General features: G+C 37.0%; 2 protein-coding genes and 1 pseudogene across 2 annotated transcripts in view; 2 read left to right on the top strand and 1 right to left on the bottom strand.

The window, feature by feature from the left end:
• The window catches only part of LOC116086470 (olfactory receptor 186), a 90,633-nt gene that overhangs the window by 18,297 nt on the left and 47,323 nt on the right, over positions 1–25,013 (top strand). The window lies entirely within an intron of this gene.
• On the bottom strand, positions 10,048–15,898 carry LOC116086472 (olfactory receptor 183). The gene is made up of 2 exons (XM_031364726.1): positions 15,642–15,898; positions 10,048–10,995 (listed from the first exon to the last, which is right to left on the bottom strand). Exon 2 carries the CDS (start codon positions 10,975–10,977, stop codon positions 10,048–10,050), a length of 930 nt encoding a protein of 309 aa, XP_031220586.1. The 5' UTR covers positions 10,978–10,995; positions 15,642–15,898.
• On the top strand, positions 11,573–12,251 carry LOC116086212 (annotated as a pseudogene).

Here is a 25,013-nt window from a genome sequence, read left to right as displayed (position 1 = left end):
TGGGCTCGACCCCTTTTTCACTATGGATGGAGACAAATAAACAGTTGCTACAGAAGGAACCTAGTGTCTGCGTGTCTTCTTCCCGGCGAGAGGACCACGCGGGCTACAGACAAGAATTTTGTATCATGTTCTCACAATTTTCTTTTTTTTCTTTTTTTATTTGTTAATTTCTTTATTAGATATTTTCTTTATTTACATGTCATATGATTTCTCCTTTCCCAGTTTCCCCTCCAAAAAACAAACAGTTAAACAAAAACAACGAGAACAAACCCCTGTTGCTTCCCCCCTCCCCCTGCTTGCCACCTCACCCTCTCCCATTTATTGGCCCTGGCATTCCCCTACACTGGGGCACAGAACCTTCACAGGGTGAAGGGCCTCTCCTCCCATTGATGATCGACTTTGCAATCTTCTACTATACACATGCTGCCAGAACAATCAGTCCCACCATGTATAGTCCTTGGTTGGTGGATGAGTCCCTGGGAGCTCTGAGAGTATTAGTTAGTTCATATTGTTGTTCATCCTAAGGGGCTGAAAACCCTTCAGCTCCTTTGGTCCTTTCTCTAACTCCTTAATTGGGGACCCTGTACTCAGTTCAATGGATGGCTGTGAGCCTCTGCATCTGTATTAGTCAGGTACTGTCAGAGCCTCTCAGGAGATAGCTATATTTAGGCTGACTTGTCCTTCCTTCAGTCTCTGCTCCATAGTTAATCTCTGCAACTCCTTCCGTGGGTATTTGTTCCCCCTTTTAGGAAGGAATTAAATATCCATATTTTGGTCTTCCTTCTTCTTGAGTTTCTTGTGGTTTGTCCCCACAATTTTCTTATTGTCTATTCATTATTTTCTTCCAAAAGTGGTATGTATATGTATAGTATGTTTGTGAATATGATGTACGTTCTTGTGTATGATTGTGGATACACATGAATTCTGGCATATTTATGAGAGTCAGAGAACACATGTCAGTCATTACTATTTGCCCTGTTTTGAGACAGGGCATTTTTCTTTTTCCCATAGTATAAAGCTGTCCTCAAATACCACAGCCAACAGAGTACCAATTCCTGTGAGATAGAAGGAAGTCTGATGTACTATGACTCTAGCATTGGTCTATGACAACTAGTTTGGTTCATTTTACTTTAGGTATATTTAAGAATAGTACAATTTGTTAAAAAGAAAGTTTTCTGGTGTAATATAATTTGTGTGCACTATAAGGTATAATTATATTGAAACTCTTCAAAGGATCATTCTTCCAAGAGATGGGTTCTATAGATAGACTATATGTGTTATCTTAGGGGCCTGGAGGAAGAACTTATGTGTTCTCAGTCATACAGATAGTATAGAGATCACCTAAACTATTAACTATCTCCAACCTATTAGCAAGAGTCTGGGAGAGCCTCTGGCCATACAGATAGTACAGAAGTCACCTATGCAATTAACCATCTCTGGTCCTGTTAGGGAGCCTGGGGATGCCAGATGTGGCCTGGCCCTATAGATAGCATAGATGTCAACTAAGCCATTAACCACCTTTATTCCTAATGCTCTGGCCAGAAAACATGTCATATAACTTTTCCTTTGAAATGACAAACCCTGCATGTTTAATATTCCTGGCTTCCTTAGTGCTTATCTGTGGGTGCAAGGACCTCTGTTCCCCTAACATCATACTTTGCAAGCATGTATGTGTATGAGGTATGTCTATGCACATGTGTTTATGCATACACATAGGCAGAAAAGAGTGTGGGTGTATATGTCATATCATGTCAGGAATCATCCTGTATTGCTCTTACAACTGTATTCACTGAAGCAGAATCAATAAAACCCAGAGTTGGTTGACATACTTAGTCTTGCTAGTCAACTTGCCCTGCAGTCCCCACCTCTGACTTTGAAGGCTTAAATCATAGGTGAGCTACCGCAACCACTAGGAGTTTTTTGGGTTTCTAGATATCCAAATGCTGTTCCTCATGCTTGTACACCAAGTGCTTAACTGCTGAGCCCCAAATTACATGCTATTATTGTTTGCCACTACATTTGCCAAGCTAGTTGGTTTTCAAATATTAAGGAATTTATTTTTAACTGGTTTATTTTATATTTCTGACTTCCTTGTTCTATTGTTATTGGTATAGTGTCTGATAACATTTTAACTAATAATATCACATTTCAATGTCTAGATTTTAAAAACTATTATAATCAATATCATTGCTTGTTTCCTTCCATTTGAGTAGAGCTGGCTGCTACAGTCAGCACATTTGACAGAAGGTTCATAAAATATTGCTGAGATACATCCACAGACTAGTTGAAAGAAATTATATATATTCTAGCTAAGAGTAAATGTTGAACTTTGTGGAAATTTCTACTTACAGGAGAGATAAGCCCAATGCAATAATTTAGACTAATTTAAGCTTGGCAAAGGAAGGTATAACATTCAGAACCAAGATATTCAACCTAATAGTGACAGAAGAGAAAAGTGTCACAACTGTCACAGACAGGACACAAGCAAAGGTACTCATATTAATTAGTCCCATATCCACTGAAGATAACCTATCAATGACAAGACAGCAGGAGTAAGCACAGAGAGCCTATCACATGAAAGTATTGTCTAAAACTACCAGAAGGAGTCCACTTCTTCAAGAACTCAGAGACTGTGTCCTTAAGATATATCCATTCAAAATACCTGTGAAAAGAATTTAAAATTATGGAAAAAATGAGTCCTTTAGAAGTTTATAATTCTATATAATCTGATTGTAAACATATTTAAATAGATATTTAACTAATTTAATATTAGTTAAAATGATATCAGATGCAATGTCAGTAACAATAGAAGAAGGGAGCCAAAAAAATAAAAAGAAGATATCTAATCATTCCCAGATAAATGATTCATAAAATTATTTGAAGGGGGCTGGAATGATAAATCCATGGGTAAAATGCAAAGTAGAAGTAATATAATTTACCAACAGTAATGAACAAAAATATTATGTAAGACTGGTGGAGAATTTTAAAAATTTTAAGTCTTTAATTCTTGATATAAATAAAAGAGTGTAAGACAAGGTTATAGAAACACATTAAGTATAATATTGGGAGACAATTTCACAAATATTAGAAAAATATGGAGACACATGAAGAGGAAACATTTAGAATCTGAAATAAACATGATCAAAAAAGAAACTGCACACCATATTGTATTTAACTTTCAAGCCACCTTAATTACTTTTCTACTGCTGTGATAATATGCAATGACCAAGATAATTTACATAGAGGAAAGAGTACATTTGAGGCTTACAGTGTTACAGAATTAAAAGTCCATTAACATCATATCAGTGAGTGTGGCATAAGTCATGAAGGAATAGAACTGAGGCAATTCGTCTCCCATGACACACCCCATCCAACAAGGTCAAACCTCCTAATCCTTCCCAAACAATTTAACCAACTAGAGACCAAAAATTCAAATATATAAGTGGACAAGGAGTAGGAGGGGGTATTCTCATTCAAACCACCATGGGAGCATATGAGAAAAAGTTAGAAAAAAAACAGAAAGAAAAAAAGAAAGAAAGAAAGAAAGGAAGGAAGGAAGGAAGAAAGGAAGAAAGAAAGAAAGAACTGTAAGAGAGAATTACAAAGTCTATTTTCTGACAAACCTATGAGAATGCCAAAATATTTTTCAGCACGAACTTGTAAAGGTCAATATGGTGTAGCATGATGTGTTTCAAGTCATGAAGAAATAGACTAAAGGAGAGAAAACAATCATTTCCTTCAACTATGTAGCCACTGGTGAGCATAGCAGGCTCCAATGACTAGTTTTAATGCCATGGTCATAAAATTGGTCCTAGTTAAAGTAAATGTTTCTCTCTCTCTCTCTCTCTCTCTCTCTCTCTCTCTCTCTCTCTCTCTCTCTCTCTCTCACTTACACACACACACACACACACACACACACACACACACACAAAGTTGTAAATCTAGGAGAGACTAGACTAGTAGGGCTGGAAATGGTTTTGCGATGAAGGAGGATGTGGGAAGGGAGTTGTCAGAATACATTATGTACATGCATCAAACTGTGAAAGAATAAAAAAAAATCAAGAAAACATCAGAAATAAAGTAACTGTCAAACTAGGTAATTATATCAAAAAATTGTTTTAAGGATTGGAGAAGTAAAATCTTTCTACTATAAATTAAATCTATTTATGACCACAAAGCCATCATTACAGAAAATACTTAAAGCAATTCTACAAAAAGATAAGAAAATATTACAGATCTGATTACAAGAACACAGGAAAGAAACAAAAATCTTACTAGAACAAATTTAAAAATTATAGGAAAGAACCAACTGTGCTCAATCAGCATACAAGTAGAGCCCAGAGATAGTGAGGAAGAAGAGGTTAGGGGAAGAAAATAAAAATGCAAATTACTCAAAACAACCAGAAAGAAAACAAGACAAGGAGAATTAGTAAACTTCTTATAGTAATAAAGAAAATAGACATGACCTCCAATTCAAGGGCAGGCACTGGCTGATTGAATGATAAATGATGAATAGACCCAACAAACTGCTCTCAGCCAGAAACTCACTTCACATGAAAAGATATATTCAGACTAGAAATAAAATGAAAGAAAAACATAATCCAAGACAGTAGAATCTAAACCAAGTAGGAAATCTATACTATTAAAAAAAGTACTGACATGAGGTGATAAATGGGCCCCACAACCATAATAATGACTGACAGTGCTACATCACTTCCACCAATATTTTTGTTTTATACACCTCTCTCTCTGTCTCTCTGTCTCTGTCTCTGTCTGTCTCTGTCTGTCTGTCTGTCTGTCTGTCTCTCTCTCTCTCTCTCTCTCTCTCTCTCTCTCTCTCTCTCTCTCACACACACACACACACACACACACACACACACATACATACACACAGGAGGCAGAGCTAAATTACATCATATTTTACAACTTGTAGTTTTAGCAATGTTCAAAGAAAGCTTTCTCATTATGGTTGTTTGGCAACTGTGCACAGGATCACCATTCCATAAAGCAAGATTCCTGAGCCCCAACCCTAGTTGCTGAAAGAAATTCAGCATTTTCTCAGAATATCACAGGAACTTAGAAGCTTTTAAGTTGGGGCATAAAGTTCTATCCAGCTCTCGGAGAGGTCTTTTGTTTCTATTTTTGCTGTTCTCCTTCTACATGATATTCACCTAATTTAATTGCCTATTAGATTTCAATTTAAACTAGTGAAGTTAGGTACAGGCCCATAGTTTAAGCCACAGTTTCCATGGCTAATTCTGTTGCAATTGTCTCTTGAAAGGAGTCCAGATCTTTAGTGTTACTAAAATCATGTTTTGACTAACTCAGACTGAGCTATGAAACTTAAAATACTAAGAACACATTGTATGTATAAACCCAACTTTGTAAGTGTATCAGATATATCACTTCAATTAGAAGATAGAATCATTTTCTACATTATCAATTTTTGATATAAAACTGCCTGCAGTGACTTGATGACTGTGATTCCAAGGAGCTACAAAACCTGATAGAACTGTTTGAGCTTTGGAGAATGGTTCTACTCTACAAAAATTAGGGGAATAGTCACTGTCCTAAAATGACTTTTCCTGGTCCCTTGGATAATTTCCCTTTCTATATCATTGTCTGTTGACAAGAGGACGTACTTGTCCAATTGGTGAGCTCTTGTTGTGAAGACATTTTACATACCCAGTATTTCTTCAGTTTGAGAAATGAAGCCTCCAAGATGAGTAAGAATGGAAACATTACTACCTATATATCCCCAATTCTGTGCTAAAATAATTTTCTATTTTATGTAACCTAAGACCTTTAATCTTCTCTTTGGGTTCATTCAAGATATATATGAACAAAAAAAGTAACTTCTATATTAGTCATATTGTTTATTAACAAATTAAATTTTTATTTAATTCATAGTTTAATATTGTGCTGATGAGATCTTCAAACACCCAAGTGGGGATGTAAAGCTATTCCAGAATTATCTGTGAGACTCCAGAAAAGCATAATAGGTAGTTAGAAGATTCAAGTTCCTTAATGTTTTTTAATTACTATATGTGAGCACCTCATGAGGTAATTTATGGAAAACCAGAATATTAATTTAAAACATTGTTTGAAAAGATACTTGTAATTTTCTTGTAGACTGCACCTCTTGATTTTTTTCTTGATTTATTTTATTTCATTAACTGCATATTCAAATGAAAACTTAGGACCTACAAGTCAAAAGTTGTATCTTAAGTTTTTTATCCCCTTCTATGTATACAATGTAGTTTTCTTCAGACCCTCCAAAAGAGCAAGTCAGTTCTCTCATTAAGGATGGTTGTGAGCCACTATGTAGTCGCTGGGATTTGAATTTAGGACCTTTGGAAGAGCAGTCAGTGCTCTTAACCACTGAGCCATTTCTCCAGCCCTTTATCTACTTCTAATAATAATTATGTCACAGAAACACATATATGTACCTGTGTAACAGAAAATGTCTCTGTTACTGTTTCTATTGCTTATGACCAAAAATAAGATCAAGATTTTTAATTATATTGTGTTTTGATGTTGCATAGGACAAAGACCAGCCAAACTAAAACATACTTAATCACTGCAGTTACTGCTTATTTCTAATGCTTGTATTCTAATCCAAAGTAATTTTCTAAAAAAAAAATTATTGGATGAAAAATGAAATAATCTCAGCTCAGTGACCTCAGCCAACCCCAGCACATGCTAGCTTTATGGGAACTCTAGAGTATATTAGAAAGATATTTTGTCTGACACATGGAGACAGGATATTCACTCAACTCTTCCTAATATTCATAAATTATCATATAACAATACTTAGGGTATTCACATAAATGCAAAGTTTTATTTCAAGTATTCTCCAACAATTTTCACTCTGTAAATAATGAACCTTCATTAGATTTATTTTGATAGACAACTCAGAAGATCATAGAAATGGAAAATATGAAAATATAACACTGCTGACAGTTTATCTTAGAGGAACTCACACATCAACCACAGTGGAAAGTCCCTTCCTCCTGGCATTTTTGGTAATCAACCTCATCTCCACTGCAGGGTATTTCACCTTCACATCCCCATGTACTCATTCCTCAGCAGTTCAATCTTTGTGGATAGTTACTTGTTTTCTGAATAATTGATCACCTTGTCGTGTGAGACCACAACATTCATACATTCATTCTCTCTCTCTCTCTCTCTCTCTCTCTCTCTCTCTCTCTCTCTCTCTCTCTCTCTCTCTCTCTCTCTGAATGCCAGATACAATGTTTTCCTTTTCTTTCAGTGTGAGTGTCAAGTGGTTCCTCTTGACTTTGAGGGCTAGGATTGCTATATAGCTATATGTAAACCTTTACTTTATCCAATAATTACGACCAATAGCCAATGATTCCACCTAGTGATTTTGTCATTCGAGGGGGGTTTTCTTCATGTCTTAATTTATGAGATAATTTTATTCATATTAGCTTTCTGTGGATGTTTAGTTTAGCTGGTACAGTTTGGCTAGCCACCATAGTGACTGTTCTAGTCTTTTATCTATGTACTCTTTTTACAATCTTACTACATAAGTGTTTCAAGGGCATGAAAATGCCTTCTCTGCTTGTGGAGTCTATCTCCTATGTGTGTCTTTGTATTATGTCCCCCTGCCCATTGATACCTGACAGGCAGTCCTCTGATATATATGTAGCTGGAACCATGGGTCCCTCCATGTGTACTCTTTGGTTGGTGGTTTAGTCCCTGGGAGTTCTGGCGGCGGGGGTGTGGGGGGGTGGTGGTGTCTGGTTGACTGATATTGTTGTTCTTCCTATAGAGTTTCAAATCCCTTCAACTCCTTAAGTCCTTTCTCTAACTCCACCATTGGGGACCCAATGATCTTGGCATCAGCAATAGTGTCCGATGTTCATGTCTGCAGATGGGATGGCTCCCTGGGTGGAGTAGCCTCTGGGTGGCCTTCCCTTCAGTCTCTCTGCTCCACTCTTTGTCCCTGCATTTCCTTTAGACAGGAAACAGTTTTCAAACAAAACAAGACAAAAACCAATAAACAAAATAAAACAAAACAAAATGAAGAGATACGACCCTCTACATAAACATACATACACACACACACACACACACACACACACACACACACACACACACACACGAACCAGCCCAAACCAAACCAACTAACCAACCAAACAACAACAAAACCAGCAACACCAAAATATGCCTAAGTTAAATAGAAAGCGAACAAAAAGTCCACAAAGAATACCATTGGGTTCCTTTTGTGTTGGCCAACTACTTACTGCTGGGCATGAGGCCTGGCTTGGATTATGCTTTATATATCCAGTGAGACTCCAATGAAAATGACTGGTAAAGAAACATAGCAATAAAATGCTGCCTAATGACGTGGTGCTATATCCACAAACCAATTCCTTACAAAGAAAGAGCAATAAGACACAAAAATATCTAAATAAATTTTAAAAAAGGAAACGAAAATGTCCTCAAAAATATCATTGAGCTTCTTTTGTGTTGGAAAACTACTCTTGAGCCTGGGGCCTATCCTGGAATGTGCCTGGTATAGACAGCGAGACTCTATGGGAGAAGGTTACTTTGCTAATGGTTATCAGTTGCATATAACTTCTTGATTTTGAGTGGGGCCCAGTGTCAGCTTCCCCCTCTCAGTGCTGGGAGCCCATCTGTCCTGTCTTGTGCATACTGCCACAGTCTCTATGAGTTCATATGTGAATCAGCTCTCTTGTGTTGGAGACACTATCTTCCTGGAGTCATTGATAACCTCTGCCTCTTATAAGCTTCTGCCTCCCCTTATGTATAGATTCCTGAACTGTGAGAGGAGGGGTTTGAGGAAAACATTTCATCATGAACTGAATACTCCAAAGTCTCTTGCTTTTTTTCACAATGTCCCATCAGTTCCCATCGACTGACATCTCTCACTTACCTGTGTGTCTGTAAAAGTTTAATCACTCATTTCTTTCATCATGCTTACACTCTCTTCATTCCTAAACATTATATATAGGGTAAGTGGCCTTTAGGATGAGAATATCAGCTTCAGTATGAAAGTGTGTGTAATACCATTTTAGGGAGATGGATAATAAATTTAGATCTGTAGATGTGTCATTTCTTATATGTAAAAAACCTGGATAAAATATCCCTAATATCAAGTACTTTTTATTCCCAGCCACCCAACAGGTGTTATGGCATCATATCCTCTTACCACTATTTGAATTTAAGTACTTTTTCTTCAAAGGTGTCTGTCTGTACAAGGCATATCAACAAATGTTGTGTGCTTTGTGAACTCAGGGTTTGGCTTTCTTTAGTTATTAAGGGAAAAATGAAAATATTTCCTTCTTATGCCACTTTTATTTCTTTTTTTCTAAGTTCATCTTCTTTAGTTCTTCAACGTACTTAATGAGTCAACATGTGGATTGCTCTCAGAGAAATAAATCAGTTCTTAACACAAGAATGCAATGAGCTTAGACCATCTTCATACTGGTTGGCTCTACATGACTTTGACTATCTTTCCATTAGTTCTTTTGACTATGTTCAAATCTAGTATGTGTAATATATGAGCTGGATTTATTCAGCAATAATATTCACCATTTCACATCAAATATGTCATGAAAGACATTTGATGGCTCTCAGGTTTCCTGAGGTTTTCTTCTATGCACTCCCACACAAACCTGCCAACAACACAGAGTAAATGTGACATGACTTTCAAGCTGCCTAATACAACTTTATCTCTAAAGTATCTCACTCAAGTGCTTTTGAGAGAAATAAAATGATTATAATATTTCATACATGCATAGCATAATAACATGAAATTATAAATTATTTCCTTGCTTTTTCCTTTACCATGATATAATAACACATGATTAAAAGTTTACATATATGCATATGAACAATTAATACAGATATCTACTAATGTATTAAGAAGATAATTGTATTTTAAGTGAAATTCAATAATCTTGTCTACTATTTATAATTTCAATGTTGTTCAAATGAAAAATATCCATTTACCTCTATATTTTGAATGTTAATAAAATTAGCAGATATTAATCAGATCTAAACAGTTATTTTCAACATTTTTTTCAGAGAATCTATGACTTGCTTATTTCTGAGACTGTAGATAATTGGATTTAATACGGGGATTATAACTGTGTAAAACAGAGAGAGGATCATGTCTTGATCATCTACTTCTGAAGATGCAGGGTGCACATACATGAAGAGAAGAGGGCCATAGTATAAAGATACAGAAAGGAGATGGGCCCCACAGGTGGAGAAAGCTTTCCTTATGCCCTTGTCAGACTTCTTATTTAAAATTGTAAAGAGAACAAACATGTAAGAAATAAGAACAGTCATAATAGTAAACACTTGTATTGAACCAGAGAAGATGAAAATGATCAGATAATTTAAAGAAGGATCGGTACAGGAAATTTTTAACAGTGGTATAACATCACAGTAAAAATGATATAGTATGTTGGAATTGCAGAAGGTTAATCTAGATAAAAAGCTTTCATGAATCACAGCATGAAGAAAGCCACCTATAAATGATAAGGCTAACAGGCGAATGCATAATCTATTGGTCATTATTACTGGATAAAGCAAAGGATTGCATATAGCTGCATAGCGATCATAAGCCATTGCTGCCAAGAGAAAACATTCTGTGGTCACACTGATTGCAAAGGAAAAAAATTGTGTCTTGCATTCTGCAACCGAAATCACCTTGCCCTTGTCCAAAAGATTAAATAGCATCTTTGGTGTCACTGTGGATGATAACCAAGTATCCACGAAGGCTAAGTTACTGAGGAATAAGTACATGGGGATGTGAAGTCGAGGGTCATTCCAGATGAGAGTGATCAGACCAAGGTTCCCCACAATGGTCATGAGGTATATTACCAAGAACACTAGGAATAGGAGGATTTTCCATTGTGGTTGGCATGTGAGACCTGTGAGAACGAACTCTGCCCATAGGGTTTCATTCTTCTTTCCCATGTCGTCATCGACTGTCTCCTGAAACTAGATGTAATGAATATAAGATAAGTAGTCACTGGGAAAGAGTTATATGAATATTGAAGGTGCTTGTAGTGATGAAACAATAAATTACACTTTCCTCATAGCATGTATAATACTATAACAGAACAATTACTCTGGAAATTAAGAATCACAAAATTTTCAATTGATTCCATGCAGTAATGAGTAGGCAGTAACATTATGAATGAATGGGAGACCTTATAAGCTTGTAATACATTAATTGAGAAATATACTGGCACTGGAAATTTTATCTTTTATGTGATGCATGAACATGAGGAAAGCTATTGGAATGTATTGGAGTATAAACTAGATTGAGTGCATTGTAAAGGAACTTGCACTTTATCATAACCTTAGCAATCAGCTTCTAATGAGATTCACAAGATGCAGAATGATTTTTTACAGATAAACTTTTAAATAAATATTTGCAGGGCACAACAAAGCTTTCAAGAAAAATAATGGAGTAAGGGACCCTAGCCAAGACACAAGTACTATTGAAAGATTGCCAAACAAATTTACCATATCAGTGGCCCAGAAGAATGTTTTATATGAAATATACATGATTAAGAATGAGTGTAGCATCTTGGTTCTGTGCTCTCTGCACAAAGTGCCTGGTGAAGCCACAGAAACCGTCCCTGCTACAATGCAGGAGTTGTCACAGCCTCAGACTGAGACCGGGTCGGGAACAGAGTCTGAGGCTCTGATTCAGTGAAGAATCAGTGCCAGAGTTCTAGGAACAAGATTCCACACAGTCACACAAGTCTAGCTCGCAGCTGCAGCTGAGATAGATTAAGAACCTGTTAGAAAAGCAGAGTCTGAGTGAGAAGGCGGGGAAGGCTATGTTCAAACTTGGACAGGTTACAGGTTACAGTCAATATCTGAAATTCTGAAATTATCCTCTTTGTCATCACAAAACTGGATGACTGCAAGAGCCCAACTGTTCAAATACCTACATAGTGTTTGGGGAAGCCAAGATTGAAGATTTGTCTCAGCAAGCATGGTTAGCAGCTGCTGAGAAATTCAAAGTTCAAGGTGAAGCTGTTTCAAACATTCAAGAAAACACTCAGACTCCAACCATCCAAGAGGAGAGTAAAAAAGATGTTGATGAAAAGGGTGTGGAAGTTAAGGACATAGAATTGGTCATGTCTCAAGCAAATGTATCAAGAGCAAAGGCTGTCAGAGCCTGGAAAAACATCAGTAACAATATTGAAAATACTATTATGGAATTAACAATGTAACTATTTGACAGCAAGGACACCCTCTTTTCTTTCTCCACTTTTTTGGTGTTTGAAAAATGGAACTACAGATTGGTATAAAATTTGTATTGTTTATCACTAATAAAGTTGTGGTTTCTTGTTGGATGGAAAAAATGAGTGTAGCAATAAAGTCAATATAAAAGAATGCATTAGGAATATATGCTCTAAAAATGTTCCTTTGCTGAAGCAAAGAAAAGTATATTGCTTAGTTCATACATTAGAAGGCAGTTGCCTTGATAGGGTGACAGTTACACAGGTTCAAAGGCATTCAGTATACATGGCAACTAAGATTCTGTTATATAAAAGGAATCAAAGAGTAACAGAGAAGCAGAGATAAATCACAGTGATCATAAATCACTGATCTAGTCAGATCAGTGGCCATCAAAAGAAAATGAGTATTGCCAGGAACACCCAGCACTAAATGGGATTCCTCCATCAAGTTCTTCATCTTAGTGATCAAGAAACAGTGCCCTCTAAATCAGCAAGAACAAAATTCATATGTACTCAGAGAGACTGGTGCCGCATGCACAGGGCCTGCATAGGTCTGTACTGTTTTGCATATATATTATGACTTCCAGTTTATAGGATTAGCCAGTGAGTCCTGCTTCTGGTGCCTTCTCTTGGCCTTTTTCTCTCTGTTGGTTAGTCCAGTCCAAGTTCAATGTAATAGTTTTGTTTTATCATATTTCATTTTGTGGTGTTTTATTGTTATCTCTTAGAAGCCTGTTCTTTTCTATGAAATACAGAAATGGAGTGGATCCAAATGAGAGGAGAAGTGGAGAGGAACTGGGAGGTATAGAGGAATAAGAAATTATAATGGGAATATACTATATGAGAAAATATTTTTTGACAAAAAAAATGAATGAAAAAAGTTTCAGGAAAGAACATTTTCTCAATATCCAAATGAAATATAGTTAATTCTATGTCTTTATTAAACAATTAAATATTTAGGTAAGCAATGACTTGGTGCAAATAGAGAAGTTATAAGCAGAATCATGGGTAACCTACTCTGCAAAGAATATAAGAAAAAATGTGGAAGAAAAGAGAAAATACTGAAAAAGTTATATTAAAGAACTTGTATTGTAGGTAGATTTCACTTATTCGATAAATACATATGAATCAGTCTCTAATGTATGAATAATAAGACTCCATCAAATGCATGTGGCACCACACCAATGGCATTGTCTGGCTGATGGGTGGCATCTCGAGTTAGCAGCAGTGGTGAAAGCTCTTATTTAGATAACTTTGGGACAAAGTTGGGGCTGGCACTTTGGCTGCCCTGCTTTCCTCTCTTTGTATCTATTTTTCAAGCTCATTCCTCAATGCTGATCTATTTAAATTGTTCAGTATTCTAATCTTCAACCCTAAATTAGGCAAAAGAAACAAGAGATTCTAGAAAAATATTGGGCAAATATTTGGGAATGCAGCTATCACAAAAGATGTTGCCTGTACTTGGAATATGTTCTACTAGTTGGGCAGCCTTGACTGTCCTCAGTGGAAGAGGAAGTGCTGAACCTTGCACAGATTTAAGTTCCAGGGTTGGGGGAGATACCCAGGGCCCCCCCTGCTCAGAGGAAAAGGGGAGGGGAGAATGGGGAAGAATTGTGGGAGGGAGTGACTAGAAGGGGACAATGAGCCAGATGTAAAGTGAATAAGTAAACAAAAAGTCAAATTAAATCCAAAAATATAATTCTGTAAGCACACTTGGGGCTCAAAATTTGAAATTTTAGGTTATAAAGAAAAGACAAGCCTTAAAAAAAAAATAAATAAGCAAAGAAACCAAAATGCCTTCCAAGACTGGTGCAAACACCAAACTACAGGCTTTAGTAGAACAAGAAATTAATGGAGATATTTGGGTGCAGAGAATATGAAGATTTTAGTGGCTTTCATGGGAACAACTCTCTCATGGGATAGAATTCAAAGAGCATCAGAGAACAGACAGCCTGAGAGCATGGTGAGTGGAGGAATGTGCTCTAATGTTGGGAGCAGTAAGAATCTGCATTCTTCCTGGAGATGCTATAACTCATTTTACTGCAGACCATTTTAATAAAAGTTACAGAGAGGAGATGAGGGAAACAATTAATCTGGATGGAAGATGTGGAAAGCAGCTTGCAGTGAGTTTAGAAAAACAAGGGGAAGACATAAATTGGGTGAAGAACAGGAATATGTGGTTAGAGCAGAACAGTCAAAGGAACAAAGCAAATGGTCTAGGATAGGTGGAATACGATGAAAAAGAAAGGCCTTGGATGTTACATGCACAGATTTGTCTTCACCCTACTCATCATCAAAATTGCCAGTCAAGTTAATCTTCTTTCTCCTTTATTAGCTATGGATTTCTATGTGGTTCTGAGTATAAGAAAAAGGCCCTAATTTAAAAGTTTGCTTTATAAGACATGCTGTTCTTAGATATATAACATAGTCTGACTGTCTTTTTCATACCTACTGTTTTTATCCTTAGATATGATACGAGGGCAGCATGAATACTAATTTTGATAATACATATCATTGAACTTGTGAAAAGCTTATATATCAAATATTCTGCCACCACTAATAAAAACAGAAGAATAGACGTTGAGATGTGAAGTTCCTTAACGTTAGTCATATGTCATTGTTCATACATATACATCAAAGGTCACAAGGTAAATTTCTTATTCATATAAGAAATTTAAATTTTACTATGGTCTTGTGACAATGATTAGTGAAGAGTTACTCTAAAATTGTGCTTACATTGAAAGTGCTTTCCTCCACAGAAACCTGATTAAGGTAATATAAATGACCATCACCAGTAATTCCAGTGCAAGTATGTTTCATTTGGAGTGATGTCCCCCCTACACAATTCCAAGCATGAGACATGTGATATTGATCAACCTTTTTGGGTGGGTTTTTATTAAGCCATAAGTTCCTGGCACACATACACTTATATGTGCATGTATCTTGCTTTTATACATATATCAAAAATATTGTCAGGTACAGTAAAAATATAAAACTAATCTTTAATCAAGAACCAAAAAGTTTAATCATAATGTATTATTAACTAAACACAATGGCTCATTTATCAAAACAATGAAGACTATTTCTCATGTAAGAGTCATGACTTATTTAATCCTGTTTGTAAAGGTTTTCTTTTATAAGTTCAGCCTCATAAAATAAAGTCATTATGATTCACTCAGTAAGATAATAGACAAGTCACTTCATCAAATCATCACTCTTACAACATTGATATTCATTCAAATTTTAAGAAAACAGAATAACAGAATCCTGCCACTATTGTCTATTAACAGTTTTTTATATTAATTTACTCTAATTACTACATATATACAATATTTTACTTTCATGTAAAAATTTAAAATATAGGAATTATTTCTACCTTACCTATATATTGAGAGAGACGGTGATGACCTTATAAAGAATTAGGCCTTCAGCAATTTGAAAGAGATCAAATGAGATGCAAGGGAATTTCAGGAGGAAAGAAAATGAAGGAATAAAGCAAGGTAATTTTGCTTTAATTTTAAAAAAATAAAAAATGTTTTCAATAATAATAATAATAATAATAAATTTTTAAAATATAGTGAACCGGGAAAAACACCTGTAAATTCAGAGGACAGATAGCAAGAAATGGCAGCAATTTTTTTCCACACTCTTTCATTTCAGAGGCTCCAAGTCTCAGTAAATTTGGTTTATATACATTTGAAGTACAAGAACCAACAGCTGTGTCACTCTCTTATTCCAAAGATAGAGGGAGTAGAAATGTGAAATTCCCTTGAGGACAAGAGGACTCCCTTCAGGACAAGACTTTGAAAGTATATGAGTATAGGTTGCTTCATATACCAGTGTTTCATGTACCAGGGTGGAGCAGATTTTCATTTGAGTTCCCTAGTACCCACAGAAGTCAAGCATGGCACCATGTGCCTATAATCTCTGTATTTTACAGTAGCCTAAACACAGAAAGAAGAGAATACCCAGAATCCCACAGGCCAGCTAGTTTAGTATATACACAGCAACCAACGAAGAGACCCTATCTCAAACATGGTGGAAAGTGAGAAGCAACACATGAAGTTGTTGCTGACACTTTCATTATTACTTGTACATGCCTTTTCTCACACACAATCCCATGCACATAGACTTATCATATATTCACACAAATCTTTAGTAAATTGGTGCTGTTGCTACATGGTCAATTGATCCACTGTTTTTGTCAATGATGGCAATGAACATTATGAAAGTGGGTATATATTAGTTACTTACCGAACAAATATAGCATATGGGAATAGAGGTTAGTTTCAGCTTACAGTTTAGAAGAAATAGACTTACTGTGAAGCATAGTGAGAAACTGGCTCATGGTAGACAAAGCATGGGGCTGCAACTTGTCCAATTGCAGTGACTAGAACAGAGAGCTGAGACCAGAACTGTCTGCCACCCTTCAGCCCTGCCTCAATGGCCCTATACCTTCCAAAGAGGACTCATGTCCAAAAGTTTCTACCACCTAAACATAGTGCCACCAGCTGGGAACCAAATAATCAAACACATGACCTTTTGGGAAAAACTTTCATCCAAATCATAGCAGCTGGAGAAACTTTTATGTGATGCTAGGGTATAAGACAGAAAAAGAAAAGACAGGACCCTCATGATCCCCTTTAAGGATATGTCATAAGTGGCATAATGTTTCTCACTAGGCCCCCGCTCTGTGATAGTTTTCTCTGCCCTTTAGTAGCATGATGGGCTAAAAATTTGGCCTTTAAAACATAGGATTTAGGGCCACTCTCAGAATCCAAATGTATTTAGTCTACCTACAAGATTTCCCAATGTCTTTACTGTTCTGAATATGAATCCAGTAAAAACAAAAACAAAAACAAAAACCCAAAATACCAAGTTATATGTTTCCAAGAAATACATTATCACAGGTGTCTTAGTTTTTTCTATTACTATGAAAAGAAACTATGATCAGTTCTAGTAGGAAAAAAGTTCAGAGAGTTAGTCCATAACCATCATGGTGGGGAACATGGCAGCAGGCAAAAAGGCATGGGTATTCAGGAGTACATGAAAATTTACACACACATGCAACAACCATAAGACAGGAAAAGCAGAGGGAGGCAAATGGAAGTGGAATTTGGAAATCTCAGTAATAACCCAATAAGGCCACATTATTCAAACTTTCCCGAACAGTTCCATCAACTGGGAACCATTAGGCTGGAAGGTATTCAAATATATAAGTCTATAGGGGCCATTCTTATTCAAACTACCATGACAGGTAAGTCTTACCAAAGCAAAGACACAGTGCCATAGGATAAACATCACAGAAGTAGGTAATAGCAAGACATCAGAACAAGACAATACCTAAGCCTGCCAGGGTAAAACTTGAATCTAAGGTCTGCCTGTCAAGGGGGGGCAGGTCATATTGTGGTGAGAAGTGTGCTTCCAGGCTATTAGGAAGGCCTGCTCTGTAAATTTGATAGCTGGGAGTGCATATAATCTCTTTTTCAGGAGGAGGTGTTCTATGTGGCTTTCACCATGCCTCCAGAGATGTTTCATGGCTTTTTGCATCTTTAACATGATGGGAACTCCATTTGAAGCTGTGACTTTACCCAAAAACTGAATGAATCACACTGTGATTTGCTGAGAATCCAACTTTCTTAAAAAGTGCCTTGCCTCCCTGGTTTTCCTTGCTGGAATTCCCATGGTAGGATTGACCTTACATTCTCTATGCCTACAGAACCAGCATCCTATGCTGAGGAGAGGCATCAGCATGGGCCATACCCAGCCTCTGTGTGTGTCACCACTTGAAATATGCCTTTGTAAAAAGGGGTCCCATGGCTTCTCCTCAATATACTCTGCCCTGAAATGTTCACAAACCAAATTTGTCTTTTTATATCTCTAGTCTTATCCTGGTTATCACTTAACTAAAATTTGAGATCCCTCCAGATGTCTTTCCTATTGTCAACTGAAAGACTCTTGGCTTCTTTTTTTTTTTCCATTTTTTTATTGGTTATATTGCATATTTACATTTCAAATGTTATTCCCCTTCCCAGTTTTCCCTCCACAAACATGTTAAATTATATAAATTAATACCTGTTAAAAGCAGGCAATGGTTATCACTGCCCTTTCTCCTCCTTCCCCCCCCCCCGCTTCTATGAGGCAGCTCTTCCACCCACAAACCCACTCCTGCCTCACTGCCCTAGCATTCCCCTATGTTGGGGCATCGAGTTCCTACAGGACCAAGGGCCTCTCCTCCCACTGATGTCTGACAAGGCCATCCTCTGCTACATATGCAGCTGGAGACAATGGGTTGCTCCATGTGTACTCTTGGTTGGTGGTTTAGTCCCTGGGAGCTCTGGTGGGCCTGGTTGGTTGATATTGTTCTTTTTCTGAGGTTACAAACCCCTTCAGCTTCTTCAGTACTTTCTCTACTTCCTCTACTGGGGACCCTGTACTTAGTCCAATGGTTGGCTTCGAGCATCCACCTCTGTATTTGTTATTAGTCCTGCCAGCAATCCTAGCTTAACTCATTTTGGTAGTCACTTTCTATGTGATTTTTTTTTCAGATACACTATACATTCTTTTTTAATTTGTTTCTTCGCTGCTCCTAATTCTCAATGTAAATAAGTCTGAAAATAACCAATCATTTTCATACAATTATATGAATGATTTATTACTGTGAAATTTACTCCAGAAGATATATAACATCTTTAGACTTAATCTCTAACAGTGTCTCGGGGAATCTGAAAAGTGCACCCTAAGTATTTTCAAATGGAACACAAATGCTCTCGACCTGGTTTCCACTTCTATCACCTCCCCAGACATTTGAGATTTCTTACAATTTAAAAAAACAAAACAAAACAAAATAACCTAAACCTTGCTTTAACCTTCCTTTATAAAGTTTTAGACATTTTTAGCATACTACTAAAAATTCCAAAACTTCATCTGAAAACCAGTTTCAAGATGATTCTGAACCACATATTCAGGCACAGCCACAGCAATAACCCACCACCTTCTTGGAACCAATATATATATATATGATCTTTAAAATGCACACACACACATGGTTGTGGTCCAATCTTAGGACAGTCCCTGCAAATGCTTTATATGGGCATACTAGCAACTACATGGTGTTTCAGTCTAAGTGGCCTATGGACACTTTTTATGGTCCATTATTTGCTAGTGGAAATGCTCATCAGTAAGTGGATATTTTTCCTACAGACTACCATAAATTAGATTATTGCCCTATCAAATTAAATATATCAAGGCTGGCTTAAATGATCTATGTAGACAGGAGGAAGGTACGTTAACTGTTGATATAAATATACACCATTCCTTTTTCCATTACATTACATCCTCTTTCATGTCTTACACACACAGCCTTGAGTGGAGTTTGTTCTGAGAAGCTGGCTGTGAATGTGAGGAATCAGTCTGCTCATAAATGGTTTTATTCAAGTTTGTAGTGGTAGATGACTACATCATTGCAAACCCTTGTTAGGAAATTCTCCATTAAGCAGATCTCTCAACATTGAAATTACTTGTTTAGTTTCTTAGGAAAGATAAATGATCAAAAAATGTCTATCAGTTTTATGGACTACAGTTAACAGTTTGGTTGAAGAGAAAAGAAATTGGAAAGACCATGATTCAAAGGGGGGTTGGGAGGCAAAAGCCTGGGAATGTAACACCTGGTAGAGTATTTACCTAGCATTTATAAGACCCTGAATTCAGTACCCAGTACTACAAACAAAAAGGAATATTTTATGAAAATTCAAATAAAATTATGTCACTTACTGACAACTAATATTAAATATTTTGTGTTCCATGTAAATACTTATGGAAGGTATCCACAACAAAAGAGAAAATAAGTACCTTGAAGATGGGGTGATTTGTTCTTTAGTCATCACCCCAGTCTCTTTCTTCAGCATGCATGGGAAAAAATGTGACCTTCGTAGTGATGGGACTTACTCATGTTCTCAGTAGCCTTAAGTTTCACACACACACACACACACAAAAAAAAAAAAAAAAAAAAAAAAAAAAAAAGGTATTTTTGAACACTATTAAGTACCCAGTATATCAGCTATCAGCATCAAAGAACACTGAAAAGAAAAGAAACTAGCTCTTTGTCTCCTAGCAGCAATCAATTCACAATAGCTCCTCAGCTAGTTCTTCAAGGTTGGGAAGAAGCTCCTATCCACCAAAGGACCGCTATCTCCAGTCAGTCATCACCAAGATCACTGCTGCCGATGATTGCCAACTGCTCTGGAAGACCAATGTTGGCTTTGTCATCCAGCTCCAGGTCCACCTCTGTGGCTTCCTTGTTCACCAGAAGTTTGCTGAGTGTTCTCATTTCTTCAGGACCTTGTCCATCTCCCCTCTGCATGGTGAGATTCTGTCTGGCTTGAGCTTCTGCAGTAGTTATGCATGTTGTTAGACAGCCTTGTAAACATTTATGCTTATACATATGGATTTGTACTGCTCTCAACATTGGTCAGAAAAACCTTCATACAGTGGATAGTAGTTGATAGAAACATTTCAAACTACTCAAAGTTCTGGAAGAAGGATTACAGGTCAGTTACAGCTCAATTATTCCAAGTTGTCTCCGAAGCATGTGGTATCTGTAGCAACTGTGTCATACCTTCAAAAACAGAAAGAAAAACAGGACAATGGCAATCATTTGGGGAGTCTTTTTTAATTCCCTTAACCAAGAACTCTAAAGGAATTTCCCATGCTGAACATTGTGATTATCATTATATATCTTATCAGTCTGTTGGGGAACATTATCACTCCATATCACCACTTTATAAAACCTTGGAGACACAGTGTATGAAAGTGTGTTCTTTTGTATGTACACATGTATATTGTATATCTCTATGTTAAAGTAAACTTGTAAAATGCCTCCCTGTGATTTTTTAAAACATTCTTAATATTATCTCTTCTTCCTCCCTCTCCCTCTCTATTATTATCCTTTCTCTCTCTCTAGTTAAAAGTCTTACACACCATTTTCCCATTTCCTCCTTCACAGCACTTATATCTTATAACCCCTTCTCTTAGGTGACATTCCCACCCTTTGTAAGTGGTCCATTTCTATGTTTCTGGCTTCTGTGATTACTTCAGATTATATGCTAAAATCTAAAACTTCAGAGCAGGAGTGCTCTGACTCCGGGACTCAGGTGAGATCTCCATTTTCTCTCCAGTGACTTTCTAAGGCTGGACGAGCTTGGAAGCACAGGCCACAGAAGAAACAGAGCGGTTTGGATAAGGTCCTTCCTGCCTCCATCTACACCCAGGAGGTGGCCTGTTCCACAGACCTTGGTCCACCTTTCCCTCCAGGGGAAAGCTGGTCTCCAGGGAGTGCTCTGACTCTGGGAGCCAGTCGAGATTGCGATTCTTTCTTCAGTGAGTTTCTGAGTGTGAACCAGCCAGGAGGCATAGAAGCAGCAGAGCGGCTGGGACATGGTCCTTCCTGCACCCATCTGCACCCAGGATGGAAGGCTGATCCACAGCCCTTTGTGTACGGGTTCTACCAGGAGAGAGCTGATCTACCAGGAGTGCTAACACAGACTTACAGACCCACAGGAGGAATAAGCTCCAGCCAGAGACAGCAAGAACATCTAACACCAGGGATTACCAGATGGCGAAAGGTAAATGCAAGAATCTTGCCAATAGAAACCAATACTACTTGGAATCATCAGAGCCCAATACTCCCAACACAGCAAATCCTGGATAGCCCAACACACCAGAAAAGCAAGATTTGGATCTAAAATCATATCTCATGATGCTGATAGAGGAAATTAAGAAGGTCATAAACAACTCCTTTAAAGGAATACAGGAGAACACAGGTAAACAGATTCAAGCCCTAAAAGAGTAAACACAAAAATTCCTTAAAGAATTAGAGGAGAACACAAGTAAACAAGTAGAAGCCCTTAAAGAGGAAACACAAAAATACCTTAAAGAATTACAGGAAAACACAACCAAACAGGTGAACGAATCAAACAAAACTATCCAGGATCTAAAAATGGAAGTAGAAACAATTAAGAAATCACAAAGAGAGACAATTATAGAGATAAAAAAAACTAGGAAAGAAGTCAGGAGCCATAGATGCGAGCATCACCAACAGAATATAAGAGATAGAAGAAAGGATTTCAGGTGGAGAAGATACCATAGAAAACATTGACACAATAGTCAAAGAAAACACAAAATGCAAAAAGCTCCTAACCCAAAACATCCAGGAAATCCAGGACACAATGAGAAGACAAAACCTAAAGATAATAGGTATAAAAGAAAGTGAAGACTTCCAAATTAAAGGGCAGCAACTATCTTCAATAAAATTATAGAAAAAAACTTCCCTAACCAAAAGAAAGAGATGGCCATGAACATACAAGAAGCCTACAGAACTCCAAATAGTTTGGACCAGAAAAGAATTCTTCCTTTCACATAATAGTCAAAAAGCCAAATTCACTAAACAAAGAAAGAATATTAAAAGCAGTGAGGGAAAAAGGTCAAGTAAGATATAAAGGCAGACTTATCAGAATTACACCAGACTTCTCATCAGAGACTATGAAAGCTAGGAGATCATGGGCTGATGTCATACAGTACCTAAGAGAACATAAATGCCAGCCCAGGTTACTATACCCAGCAAAACACTCAATTACCATAGATGGAGAAACCAAGGTATTCCATGACCAAACCAAATTTATACAATATCTTTCCACAAATCCAGCCATTCAAAGGATAATAAATGGAAAACTCCAACAAAAGGAGGGAAACTATATCCTAGAAAAAGCAAGAAAGTAATCTTCCAACAAAAATAAAAGAAGTTAGCCACATGAACACAATTCCAACTCTAACAACAAAAATAACAGGAAGCAACAATTACTTTACCTTACTATCTATTAATATCAATAGACTCAATTCCCCAATTTAAAATAAAAGACTATCAGACTGGGTATATAAACAAGACCCAACATTTTGTTGCATACAAGAAACTAACCTCAGTGACAAAGACAGATACTACCTCAGAATAAAAGGCTGGAAAACAATTTTCCAGGCAAAGGGTCCCAAAAAACAAGATGGAGTAGCCATTCTAATATCAAACAAAATCAACTTTCAACCTAAAGTGATCAAAAAAGATAACGAGGGACACTTCGTAATCCTGAAAAATAAAATCTACCAAGATAAACTCTCAATTTTGAACCTCTATACTCCAAATGCAAGGGCATCTACATTCATAAAAGAAAGTTTACTAAAGCTTGGATACATAGCACCACACATAATAATAGTAATGGGAGACATAATAATAGTGGGAGACTTCAACACCCAACTCTCATCAGTAGACAGAACATGGAAACAGAACTAAACAAACACACAGTGAGACTCACAGAAGTAATGAAATGGATTTAATAGATATCTACAGAGCATTTCATCCTAAAACAAAAGTATATACCTTCTTTTCGGCACCTCATGGTACATTCTCCAAAATTGACCATATAATCGGTCATAAAACAGGCCTCAAAAAATACAAGATGATTGAAATAATTCCTTGCATCCTATCAAATCACCATAGACTAAGGCTGCTCGTCAATAACAGTATAAGCAATAGAAAGTCAACATACATGTGAAACCTGAACAACACTCTACTTAATGATAACTTGGTCAAGGAAGAATAAGGAAAGAAATTAAAAACTTTTTAGACTTTAATGAAAATGAAGGCACAAGATACCCAACTTAAGGGACACAATGAAAGCAGTCCTAAGAGGAAAACTCATAGCTCTGAGTGACTCCAAAAAGAAACTGGAGAGAGCATACACCAGCAATTTGACAGCACATATGAAAACTCTAGAACAAAAAAAGCAAATTCACTCAAGAGGAATAGACAGCAGGAAATAATCAAACTCAGGGTTAAAATCAACCAAGTGGAAACAAAAAGAACGATACAAACAATCAACCAAACCAGGAACTGGCTTTTTGAGAAAATCAACAAAATAGATAAATCCTTAAGAAGACTAACTAGAGGATGTAGAGACAGTATAATAATTCACAAGATAAGAAATGAAAAGGGAGACATAACAACATAAACTGAGGAAATCCAAAAAGTTATCAGATCCTACTATAAAGCCTATATTCAACAGAACTGGAAAACATGGATGAAATGGATAATTTTCTAGACATATACCAGATAAAGGTAAATCAAGATTAGATAAAGGACCTATACAGTTCCTGTCAGGGGTGGCACACATCTAATCCTAGCACTTGGGAGGCAGAGGCACTCAGATTTCTGAATTGGAGGACAACCTGGTCTACAGAGTGAGATCCAGGATGGACAGGGCTATATAGAGAACCCTGTCTTGAAAAAACTTAAAAAACAAACAAACAAACAAAAAACAGAAAGAAACAGAAAGTATTCAATGAAGCCACAATTACTCTGATACCTAAATCATACATATACCTAACAAAGAAAGAAAACTTCAGACCAATTTCCCTTATGAATATCGATACAAAAATAATCAATAAAATTCTTGCAAACTGAATCTTAGAAAACATCAAATGGGAGTCGCAGGAGAGCCGCAGGGCAGCAGGGACAGGATCCTCTCAGCTTCTGAGTGACAGAGGTGGATCAGCAACCTTAGCTGCCCCCTTCCCTGCAAGTGGAGGGCCTGCCTCCAGGGACCGTCTTGACCCAGAGTCTCCGGTGAGAGCCACCATGTTCTCTCCTGTGAGTTTCTAAGACCAGAGCAGCCAGCTGGGAGGCACAGGCCCCACAAATCTCAGGGG

This window comes from Mastomys coucha, unplaced genomic scaffold (assembly GCF_008632895.1).
Source record: "Mastomys coucha isolate ucsf_1 unplaced genomic scaffold, UCSF_Mcou_1 pScaffold12, whole genome shotgun sequence".
NCBI lineage: Eukaryota > Metazoa > Chordata > Mammalia > Rodentia > Muridae > Mastomys > Mastomys coucha.
The sequence above is the reverse complement of the archived record's forward strand: the minus strand, read 5'-3'. Positions and strand labels throughout refer to the sequence as shown.